The sequence below is a fragment of the Brachyistius frenatus genome, unplaced genomic scaffold (genome assembly GCF_029030835.1).
Source record: "Brachyistius frenatus isolate BFR_SWC_R1_liver_20210118 unplaced genomic scaffold, ASM2903083v1 Contig_234, whole genome shotgun sequence".
In the NCBI taxonomy this organism is placed as follows: domain Eukaryota; kingdom Metazoa; phylum Chordata; class Actinopteri; family Embiotocidae; genus Brachyistius; species Brachyistius frenatus.
In genome coordinates this window covers 512,734-525,287 of record NW_027210833.1, presented here as the reverse complement: position 1 = coordinate 525,287, position 12,554 = coordinate 512,734, and the positions used below count along the sequence as shown (strand labels likewise).

Below are 12,554 nucleotides of genomic sequence, written 5' to 3'. Positions count from 1 at the left end.
AACTGCAACATCTGCATCTTATTACGTATAATACCAATTATAACTCATTGCTAAACGACACTTGCTTTTTCTTTGTTTTTATTCCAAATTCTATTGATGTTTTATTACTGGTGCTTTGTATGTAAGTGATTTAAGGTGACCTTTAGTGCCACGACAGACACCATTCCATGAAATCTAATATTATCATTATTACTTTAGAGAGCTGCGTGATTGATGGTGTCCATAGCATTTGGTTAATGAGAATATGGTGACTCAAAACCATGGACATATTACAAGTAAAAATACTTTCAGTTCAGCAAAGTAAACCAATGCAATGTGCAGATGTTTTGAGACAAATTCAACCTTATAGATTACTGTTGCTGGTCAAAATAATCCAAAATAGAGAAAGTGTAGCAGTTAGCTCGCCAGCTACAGTTCACCTGTCAGCCCTGTGTTACCAAGTATCTAACACTTGTTAGTGAACTGTGCCTTGCACTGTGGTCTGGTCGTGATTTAATGGTCATTTCAAGTTGTTACGGTCGGCTAGCCTGCTATTATCACACCCAAATTCCCCGTGTGGGTATATGGTTCCGGCCACGCTCCGTTGAGGATGGTTTCCAGTCGTCCTTCATCCTAATGGGTGCAGACCTTGGGGTACCGGCTTTCCTGCGCTTCTCTCAAACAGATTTAGTGAAGCTTGAACATAATTTGCTAGTAGCAAAAACAGTGTTAACTGCTGTTCATAAAGAATATTGTCAGGCAAAAATGCCATGTGGGCATGCACATCCCCGTTGGTACAGATAGACTCATATAGAAATGAATTGAATGTCTGATACTGATGGAGGCATTTTGATCCAGAGAATCCAGGAGGAAAAGGGTTCAGAGTTAGTAGAAAAATGTAGTACCTCATTTTGATCGTAGTGGTTCTGCAATAGTTGAGTTGCAAACAGTAAAAGTAAATAAACACAAAAAGACTAATATTTTAAAATCTGTGCAAAACATGGAAATTGTGTAAAAAAAATAAAAAATAAAAATAAAATAATTTTTTAATCCAAGCTGCTTTGGTCTCTTCATGAAGTTCGCTGGTCCAGCTTGCAGCTGTAAATTGTAAATGAGGACCGATAACCTCACAGACAGAACGTGTTCTCTTCGTTTCCAACCACTCAGTTCCTCCAGTGAAGATATCGGGCAGCACGTGTTTCCCGTTGCACTCTACTGCTTTCAGTCGCTGTTGATTCAAGAGTCGATGAGTGGCAGCATTGCACGGCCCGGTCCTGGCAATCCTGATAAAGTAAAAAATGTCTTGAAGGCCGCTTTGATAACGCTCTGCGTCCAGCCCAGAGAATAGCCCTCCATCCTCACGGGGAAGGAATGCAGAAAATGCTTGCACAACCTCCCCAGTGTTGCAACGCTGGCAGACAAGGAGAGACATGAATGTGTCCAAGTCTGTCTCTGGCTGAGAGAGGGAGATCCTGTCCTAAAATAATCCAAGTGTTTATGGTGGAATTCGTGGGGTTTATTTATCTTGTCATCGAAGGCATTGGCTCTTTCTCTGAAACATTTTCTACTTTCAGTTTTTTGCATCTTAAACTGTGAAGTGAGTTGTTTATTTTCTGTAAGAAGCAGGTGATGTGACCAGTGTGTTGATGTGTCACAGTGTGACTCATAAATGCAACCCTCTTAAATGAATAGACTGCTCAACTGATCTTTAGTATAATGGTCATATTAACAATCAACAGTTAAAAAAAAAAGGATCAAAATTAACGCAACAGAACCAGAGATGATGTCTTTTTATCCCACACATTCTTCATCCTTATCAAAAGCTGGGACCGACATTACCCACAATGCAACTACACTAAAGACAGTCTGGTTGGAGGCTCAGCTGTGTTCAACTGGGGATAGATTATGATGGAAATAAGATGCGCACATAATGTTCTCATCAGTTTAGTCTGAATCTAAAATACATAGCCGACCAAGTCCCATCAAAGATACAATTTGAGATATTATTTAGCCACAGTAATGTTTAATGTTTAATGTTAAAGTAATGTTTTTGTGGACGCTGCTACATTGACTTACGTCAGAATATTTGCTGCTCAGTGAAGTTGGGTGCCTGAAATTGGCTCGGGGTCCCAGTCTGAGCTCTGACTTACAGACAACCGCTCCATCAGACTTCCAGATGTCGAAAGTTCACAAGTTGACTCCCCCCAACCAATATTGCCTCAAGTGACATCACCTGAGGACCATTTGAAACCACAAGAAAACTTCTGTAACTTTTCGCTTCACCTGGAAAACTGGAAAATTTCCACTGAAGTTTCTTCTTTAAACTACGTTTATAAATAATCTACGATTTTTGGGAGCGTCCACTCACTGGTCTTTAATTGATTAAATTGGCCATCATGTTGGGGAAATTTGGTCCAAATCAAATGTATCTAAGGCCAATTTAAAACTGTTCATGAATTAGTTCAAGAGCAGTGCTGTCCAGGACTGGGAATGTTCTGTAGGAGCAGCCGGGAGCACGCAAAAAAAAGTTCAGGGTTAGTCAATGAAACAGCAGTTTATTATGATTTATATCAAGATCAAAGATTAAATACTAATTAAAGTGCTTCTCAGGTTTCCAGTTAGATAATTCAACTGAAATTAAAGAGAAAATACAAAATGCATAAAACACATTAGACAGAGTTTCAGCAATCATGTAGTCAGAGACTTTAGACGCGAGTGTGAAACATTCAAATCAGCTTCCAAAAGAAGGAAATGCTCCCACTTTGTGCTCCCTGTTTGATCCCGTTTTATCGGAGTTAATCCAGTTTGGAAAACTTGTGAAACAGCTGACAGGTGTTACAAGTAAATTTTGATTTTAAACACATTCAAGATTTAATTTGCATATTCCACATTAGTGCAACCTGACCCAGTCATTATGTATGTGCAATGAGGACGATACATTTTTTTAACAAGTCATCCTCTTTTAAAGACTTACCAAGAATCAGTTTTGTTGTCCTTTTTATTAATTAGTTTGCTGTGGCTCAGTATTTCACCTTTATTTACTGAAAGAAATAAAACGGTGTCATGAACAAGTAGAACTTCAACACACAACTTGCCAACTTATACTCAAGAATATGACATTTTTTTACTTAAAATCGGATGAAATGGATTTCTGTTGGAGATATTAGACTTTGCTTTTCAAGGCAGACACTGACCCCTGACTTGCAGTATGTAGGGCAGTACTGTATTAACTTTCACACATTGTCCGTAGGTGATGTACGAGAGCACAAAAGTGCTATAAATGCATCTTGAGGCTGGTCTCTAGGAAAGTGTAGCTGTCATCCAGGATGTGCTCCAGTCGGCACAGTACAGCCTCTAAAAATAGTCCACGAGATTTATATTTAGGTTAAAACGTTTTGCATCCAGAGGATGCTGCGGTTGGATTTAGAGCTACTTCTGCCATCTTGTGGGCAAAACGCTGAAACTGCAACACGGGTGCAGAGAGGAGGGTTGCTCTGAAAGCCTCTGTCATGTGGTATCATCCTCGTTCAGCAGGGAAACATTTCAATCACGACGCAAAAAAAACCCAAAAGGCTGTTTTGACACCGGGGCATGTTTGCATATGCTTCCTCTGATGTGTTTTACTTGAGGTGCGTGTGTGACGAGAAGCTAAAGAGAAGCCGCCTGGAGGGTTCTGAGAGGGAATAGGGAGGGGGGGAGGGAGCAGGAGGAAGAGGAGAGCGACGCACTAGTGAAGCTGCTCAGTGAGAGCGGGAGGAGGAAGAGGAAGGAAGAAATAGTGGAGGATGTGAAGGAGACCACCATGAGATCCAGGGTGTAAAGGAGCGGTACCGTTCAGCAGGAGGGATGCTGCTCACGCTGCTTTTCTACCTTCGAGTCAAAGGTAGGGGATTATGGGTGAGCGCGGGTGATTCTGTCACGTCAGGTCATCTGAGGTCTGTGCAAGAAACATGGCAGACTTGCAGGAAGAGTTGGGTGGGGGTGGGGGGCTGGGCTGAGTTGAGCTGAGGTGAGGTGAGCAGCTTTGCCTTTTTGCTGAGGTGACATCATCATTGATTATCAGCCGGTGGAAGAAGTGGGTTACTCTGAAGAGATGGGGTTCTGTTTTTTCAATCCTAATCACGCTAAAAGACACTAAAATCCCCGCGCTACCTTGTTGTATGCATCCTGTCGGCTAAATGCAAACAGAGCGTGAACTAGATAGGTTTTCCACTGTTTCTGTTAGACCCAGTAATTTTCTTTTTTAGATGCAGCAGCTGCATCTGAATTGCATATCCATCATGTTTCCTTTGCTGGGAGCATGTGAGGCTGACTACTAGTGCCTCAGGTTGTTCCTACTTCCAGAGGAGCTGCTCAGTAGGACTCATGTAACCTATGTTTAAAACACTCAGTCTGACTGTGTCCTCAGACTAGTTACAATGTGATGTCCATGAATACCTGTCTGTATGATAATTTAATGACGGTGAGGCATTTTGTTCCAGCAGTCTGAAGAAAAACTTGACTTTGAAAGGACACGCGTTGCTCTACATTCTCTTGACTGCTGCAGTTTGGAAAATCAGTGAGTTCAAATCATCACAGTGGACATAAAGAGTGAACTGTGTTTGAAATGCCATTCCTGAATTTAAATACTCTATGAAATAGGGATCTTTAAGCACTAAAAGTAAAGAGAGGATGCTTTCAAAGAATAATGCCAGGAAGCCTTCGCTTTTAAAATAGCAACTAAACTATTTGCACAGTGTTTTTGAGGCAGTTGCAGGACTTCCTGTTCTTCTTGTGGCTGATGATATTTCTTTATGACTCCTGCAGGTCCTGCTGCAAAATTAATTTGGAAATTTGGGATCAGATGCCTCCCAGATTGTACTGCATGATGGATGAGAGTCTAAGCGGCTAACTTCCCTAAAATGTTTGCACGGCACTGCACACTTGATACATGTAGAACCTCCTGTTTTTAGATCACTCACACAATTGATCAGAGCCAAACACCTTGGAGCAAGACAATAGTAAGAGAGAAACTTCAAATATGGTGCAACAAATAGGGGCTGGCTGCAAATGATTTTACACACAGTATAATGTTTCCATTGTTTTTAATAAGTGTATAAAACAGAAAGGAGTGAAAAATATCCATCACAATTTCCCAAAACAATTTGGCATCATCCTCAGATTTGACGTGACAGGAAGAAAAAAAATGTAACTCGTAATCAACTTACTAGCTTTGTTAGAACTTCCAACAACATCTCCATCAGAATATGGAGTTTGCTTATATGTCATGAAGATTTCTCAGTTGTTGGTTTCCAAAAAATGTGAGTAAGAAGATGCCGAGTTAAAGATTTCCGTCCAATCCAAAACCCAAAACCCAAAGATCCAATTTACAATGATAAAAGGGAGAAAAAACAAACAAATTGCCAGCTGAAGGCAGCTAAGAACTAATGTATTGCCAAGATTTTCCACAGTTTATTTAATTGATTAGTTATTTTAGCTTTACAATAAATAACACAAGTAACTGCTTTTATGTAGAAGATATGTGGAAAACAAAATGTTTCTTTTTACTGAAAGCTCAGAAGCAGGTGACTCAGCATGTATTCACGCGCGCTTACCAACAGAAAAGGTAGAAAACGACTGTTTTTCAGTGAACACACTCTCATTACAAAGTTAGGAACTATAGTAGCTGCTTCTGGTAAAGCTACCTTGGTATTAACGGTTTCAAAGAGCGTATCATTTTATTCAAAGATATGCTAATACAATTTGAAATACAGCGGGTAGAAAGTTTTAAGGGGTTAAAGCCAAGAGAAAATACTGGCGGAACAAAGGCCGTAGACGAGGTTTGAGAAAAACAGCTGTTGTATCAAACCTTCTCAATACAGCTGAAATACAATTCTGACTGTGTTGGTGTAAAAACACCGCAGACATCCACGGATACGTGCTTTTTACGGTAGACTGTGAACGCCCAGATTTCCCAGGAAAAATGATGATGGCTTGATCTCAATGCTGCTCAGAAACTCTGGTGCTGAAACGACCGGGCAGCATTATGGAATATCAACAAAGGCAAATACAAAAAGCAAACATTCGGAGGTGGTGGCCTCTCAAGTGTGAAGACTTGCTTGCTTTCCTTTATTTGATGTAACCTAAATAGAATTTTTGAAAAACAGCTAATAGTAATTGATTGGTCCTCTGAAGGTTTTTGGTCATCTGTCGCTCTCTCTGACATTTAGAGATGAAATGACTGGAAAAATATCAATAATCGAGAAAAAAAACATGTTAGATATATCCTTTCCAAGACACCAATATTTTTGAAATAATACCCCCAAAAAAACCTGACCCCAAAACATTTGTGATCTGTTTTCAAAACCATGATGCAGAATAAATCCTATTTGTGGCTTTATCTGTCGACCGGAGGGCAGCCTATTTTAAACTAATGCAACCACCAGTTTGACATGAGACAGACAGACAGACAGACAGAAGAGGAAATAAAGAAATGGCAGAAGACCGACTCGACCTAGTCAGCGCACAGTTTTCTCTCATTTTACTCGGATTCATTATCTTGACACTGACATACAACCTTTAGTAGATGATTGATAATTACTGGATGAATTCTAAGTCCTCTGTAGTCTGTTTTTCTGACACATTAACACAGTGTAACCGCCCTGATGACCAGCTTTTCCGTACAATAGCAGAGCTTTTATTTCTTGTGTGCCGAGAAGAAGAGCAGAGATGGAGGTAGCTGCTCTCTGCCTGTGGCACCTCCAGCAGCATTAGGCTATTAACTGAAATGGAAAGGTAATTTAGGACAGGATCAATCAGTGACCCTGACACAGGGCTGCATCACACTCAGAGGACACTACAGATGGACTGAAAGTGGATTTGCTGGCTGTCTGACGAGATATCCAAACTCCAGGATCAGTCCATTTAGGCCCTCCATCTGTGTACTACTGATACAAACTGTAAGTTAGTATTCAGAAGCTGGAGAATCCCGGACCAGTATGCGTACAAACCTTCAATACACGTTTACATTCCTGCTCAGGTTCGCAAAGTACAATTGCTATGGTAATTGGTATGGACGGAATGTTTTTTATGATCCAAAAAAAACACCATGCTTAAATTCTCCTTTATAAAATGACCTGCCTTCTCAAGACTTTAGCTGGTATAAATCAGCAATATGTAAGCACTTCAGTCTGATTATTTAATTGCAGGTGGCTTCTCAGAGAAGCCTTGTGTGCTGTAACAGCAGTAATGGGCCATTTTTCAAATCAAAACGATGATTAATTCATGTGTCACATGGTTAATAACAAAAAGTTAAACTGCAGTGTTGCAATAATATATTGGAGATAGTCACAGTATGAGGCACATGTAAATATACGATAGAGTCTGATAAACTTTCACAGTCCTTTCCCTGAAATATTCTGCTGATTAATGGTAACTAGACTCTCATGTTTGTAGCGTCGACCCTGCTGTTGCAGGCCAGCCCCCCTAAAAAAAAGAAAGAAAGATGAACGCAGGAACAGCCATCAAACCTGATGAGATGTGCCGCATTTGTATGGATTTGCATCTTCTTCATGTACTCAGAATATCTGGACACCGGACTCAAAGATGGCACCCACACACTTGACTGAAAATTGCTCGCCTGGTGCATGAGCCGGAAGAAATCGTGTCGCTTCCAAGTTAGCCTCCGCGTCACGTGGCCAGCCGCACGTGCACGTTTCAGTCAGGGAACAAATACAACATTTTATTGCCACATGCAAGAACAAGAAGAGAAATGTCGAGGGATGTGAGAGTCTTTGGCAATTAGAGCCCATTGTCATCGTATTTAAAGGGTGTGAGGCAGTGTGTAGAACAGGAAGCCCCCAAGGGTGTAGACACTGCTGCTGTTGATGCATTCACAATCAATTTATATAGCGATAGATCATGAAATGAGTCGTCACAGGGCACTTAACACTCTGAAGTCCTGATGTCAAACTTTACACATTATAAAGAGGAACCCAACAACAGCTGGAAGGAAAAACTCCCTTTTTAACAGGAAGAAACCTCTGGAAGAACCGGGTTTCGGGGCGGGTGGCCATCTGCCTCCACCTGAATGTGATGAAGGGGGGATTCTGATGAGTTCATCCTGAGGCCTGGATACATGAGATGAGAACAGATTGACTTTTGACAGTGTGGGAATGATTGGCTGATTTAGATCGTGGCAAAATTAGATTAGTAAACTGAAAATGGCCATAATCATGTGACTAGGAGAAGTGTGAAGACAAAGAGAGAATTGAGGATGAATGAGGATAAAGATATTCTTCCAGACTGACCAGCGTCATCAGTGTTTCCCCCACTGGTTCGGCCGACATGTTCCTGCTCAGCCGTAGACTAAAAGTCTCGAAGCTGTTGGCCTTCTGTGAACCAGGTGCGAATTTCCCCTGCGTGAATATGGGTCTGGTCACCCTGCATAAGGAATAGTTCACAGTCCTTCCATCCTACTGGGCATAGACCTCGGGTCAATTCTAACCAATCAGCATGCGCCGAAACTGGCCGACACCGTGTCCACCAAAGTGTTTTTACCCGACTACAGCATATCTTGTATAATTGTTTTAATGTACGGCAGCAGCTTGACGATGTGCTGAGCGTTTACTCTGAGCTGAACGTTCAGCGTTAACCACCGACTCTGTTCGCTGATTGGTGATCGGCCTTCAGAGTGGCTGAACGAACGGTAACACGAGCCGAGTCACCAGACTGCAGCGAAGAGAAGTGAAGCTGTGAGCGACAGTCGGTGCAGCCGGGCTACCAAGCTGGAGGAGAGCTTTGCAAATATAAAACCTCCATGAATAACAAAGGCCCAATAGAAAGAGTTGTTTGCAGTTGTCCTGTCCTGTCAGCAGTTTTTCACATTTCTTTTATAATGGTAGTCTTGTGTAAAAATGCTTTTGGGCTGCAGGGATTTTACAGGACTGCCAGTGGCCACTGTAAAATAAAAAAATAAATAAAAAAAGGCTGAGTGGTGACACTGTATCAATTTCTCTTAATACATCAACGTGTGCATCACACAATATAAGAGAGGGGGTGTCGGAGAGGGCGAGACAGAGGACAGAGGACAGAAGATGAATGGGAAAGAGGAACCCTGTGGAGGGGAAGTGAGATGTGCGAGTTTACAAATACTGCAGTGAGAATACACCAACATTTTATTTGTCATATTGGACTCTATTGGTCGTCAAGCCCGCGACAGGTTGATGTTTTTTGTGTGCACCTCAGCTTTTCAGTGGTCTGATATGCATGCGGGGGTAACGTGGCAATGGATAGGTTGCCATGGCGTTACATAGAGCGGCTGACTCATCAGCATGCGACACTGTCTTGTCTTCAGTCCAGAGGATCCCACACACCGGTTCTCATGGCTGTCGTACAGTACGTCTGCGACCGCATCCGTTCCTCTGGAACCCCAGCGGCCCTCAAAAGGCTTTTACAGACTCCTAAATCCGGATCAAACTTTGGTAATCCCAACTTTTAAATGGGATGTCTTTTGAAATTTCATGCACTTTGCGATGTCCGTCCTCTCCCTTCTTTATCGGGAACGCGCTGATTAAAAGACAATTGAATAAATGCTTTAATTAATAGCCAAGCTAACAAAGTTAGTCATGCCACTATTGAGCACCCGCTATCACAGAGGTCTAATTGTGTCTAACAATGCCTCGGGGCTGTTTCATTGATCCCTTTCAGCTTCTTTGGAAGTCAAAGCCAGTAATAACCTTGCTTTATATAATGGCCCTTAACAACTGGCAGCAGGAACAAAGTATCCAGAAAATAACTTGGCTCTTTGCACAAGTTGATAAGGTCTTTATACTCTGGGACATTGGTAGATATATCACTGATGGATTCATGGATTCTGCTGCTGATTCCTCCAGAACCCATTGAAAGCTCTGACTTCTGAGTCTCAAAACCTTGTGCTTTTTCTTTTTTTTCTTTTGTTTGGGTATTTGAGGGAAGGGGCGGTGTTGTTGGTAGCAACTCGTATGCGGCTACTTTCCTGTGAGTGCGAGGAAACAATGTCTGGAAGTGAGTCAAGCCCTTGTAAATGTCCTGTTCTGGAGAGATTTGGTAGTACCACCCTGATCTCCTGCTTCGCGGCTCCCCACATCATCCGTGCTGTATCGCCAGCAGGCTGTCAGCTCTTCTTTATATCTCCGATGGGCAGCATGGCAGGACTGTGCGCGTTGGCCTTCACGTCCGGAGGTGTAGTATTGTGTTTTTTGATTCATTATCTCTGCAGTGCTCGACTTGCCTGATTTGTTCCTTCACTCTGCGTCGGTCTTGTTCTCATTCTGGCACCTTTGGAAGAAAAGAAATGGGGCAATGAGACATTTGTTTCCCTCAGGGGGATGTTGTAATAGGTCAGCTCTTTGAAGGTCTGCTAGGCAAGTGCAAGCGCTGTGTTGTAAGTGCGTCTGAGGCAGCGGCGTTTGTGTCGCCTTCAGACGGTGACGGGATCCAGCAAGACGTAAAGGAGAACTGATCGACCCCCCCTGGTCCGGAAACTGTTTTTTAATTGGACTGTAACCAGACGGGATTCAATAGGGTGTCGTTATCTGTTTTCACAATTGATAATCTCATTATTCTGGGTAAAACATGAAGGAAGAGATGAGGCTGGGAAATCCCACATTACTGTATTTGTCTTTTCTTGTGGTTAACATCAGTTCTGTAGCAATATTTTCAGTATCATGATGACTCACAGCCAGGACTGAATTTGAAGAGAAATTACTGGTGGGCATAAAAATCACTGTTGGTTCCTTTGTACTCGTGCTGCTCACTGAGTTAACCTTCCCCTCCCTCTCCCACTCACCGTCAGCTGGATTTCTGCCTCATATATTTGTCACTTCACCACAACAACTCTCCTGCTCACTTGACTCTAATTTGCCGTGCGAATTGACATTCCACACACACTTCATCTAGAAGATGCACTCCCGGTACGCCCGAGGCCGCGAAGCAAGTCGGGCGGGCGTTGTAATTTAAAAGCCAGTCTGCTCTTTGAAACGACATCTCTTCGGGCTAAATGTGAAAGTTTGCCTTCGCTCAAACTTTAAAGAAAACACAAGTGGTGTTTAGATATTCATGGACATTGATCAGAATCAGAATATTATAATTATTTTGGAAGATCTACACTGTTAACACAAAGCCCAACTAAAGTGAACTGAGAATTTAGGTTAACTCGACTGAATTTCACAGCATGTGGTCAGTGTGAAATTCTTTTAACAAGCAGACTTTGATATTCAACTGAGCAGCATTTAATATTTCGAGTTTTGATCTGAGCTAAAGCCAAAACTCTTATTGGAACTACTTCAAAGTCATCGCGCTCATCCTCCCACGCTGAGCAAACCTTAATGCAAACAGGGTTTCCAGACTATAATCAGAGTAATTAGAGGTGTTTGCAATCATCGGGTAGACAAACTAAGAAAAGTCTTAACTGTCTCTGTAGTCCTAAATATTCATGACTGTAACCACAGATCAGGGCCAAGATGTTAGCGGTGAAAATCTCACCTAATCTGCTTCGATCTGTGCGTGTGCGTGTGCGTGTGCGTGTGTGTGTGTTTATGTTTGAAGTGTTTGCTGGCAGCTTCATCACGTTATCACATTTAATTTCAGTGATACTATTTTATGACTGATTAAAAGATGATTTTCTTTTAATCATCGCGTACTGAACTTGTGAAAACAAGCAGGGAAGATTTTTAATGAAAAAAAACCACCAAAACTCTTTATCAGTCTGATGATGAAGAAATTAGATTTTTGAACGGAATTGAATTTTAATTAATAAAAGTAATTTAACATTGAGCAGGGCAGGAATATATTGCTGATTCATTAAAAACATATATTTAAAATATATAGAGATATATCATTGATCCATTCCTTTGTTTTCATGGATCAAATGCATTTTCTGAACTGTTCTATATACAGTATGCAGTCATTGTTTGATATATGGGTTGCAAAGGTTTGACCCGCTTTCAGCTGCTTCAATTTTTTTTTTAATGAAATGGTTCAACATTTTAATTAGCAGGAAACGTTTTCAAGTTAAATATCTGTTGCAATTACTTCTTAATCACACCGTATTTAGCTTCTGATGTGTTCATAACGTGATGTGTAGGTTCGCCCTCCTCGCTCGTGGCACACCGAGCCTCAAGCCCGACTCCCTCCCTCACCCACCAGTACGAGCACAAGGGAAGAAATACTGGGTAACTATGGAAACACTCCCCAGTGGTTCTTCCGAGGCGAGCAGCACTTTTTCTTCAGAGGGCTTGACTTAACAGGATTAAAGGGAAATTCACAGACGAGAGCCCAAAGAGCAGGGCCTCTTTGTGTCGCCCCCTCTGCTCGCTGTGACTCTGATCTCAGCAGTCTGGACTCAGAGAGCGAGCGAGAGGGAAGAGCGTAGAGTCACAGGAACATCGATCGTGATGCAAAACACGGCTGAGTTTCTAGGCGATGAGTGTACGTTTACGTCAGGAGAGACCTACTTTAGTGACATTAGACCGCTGTGACCGGAGGCCACCGTTCTAACAGCAGTGTTGCGTTTAATCTTCAGTCAGCACCTCGTGTACCAAGTGTCCGGAAGTTAA

General features: G+C 42.0%; 1 protein-coding gene across 2 annotated transcripts in view; it reads left to right on the top strand.

Moving 5' to 3' along the window:
• Positions 1-3,737: 3,737 nt before the first annotated feature.
• prkcz (protein kinase C, zeta) overlaps positions 3,738-12,554 on the top strand; it is a 75,088-nt gene continuing 66,271 nt past the window's right edge. Inside the window, exon 1 of one of the 2 annotated variants that reach the window (XM_069720126.1) lies at positions 3,738-3,862. In XM_069720126.1, coding sequence (XP_069576227.1) covers positions 3,826-3,862 — 37 coding nt within the window. In that variant the 5' untranslated portion in view covers positions 3,738-3,825. Of the gene's footprint in view, positions 3,863-10,118; positions 10,180-12,554 lie in introns of those variants that run through there. The other variant, XM_069720125.1, reaches the window with a different exon arrangement.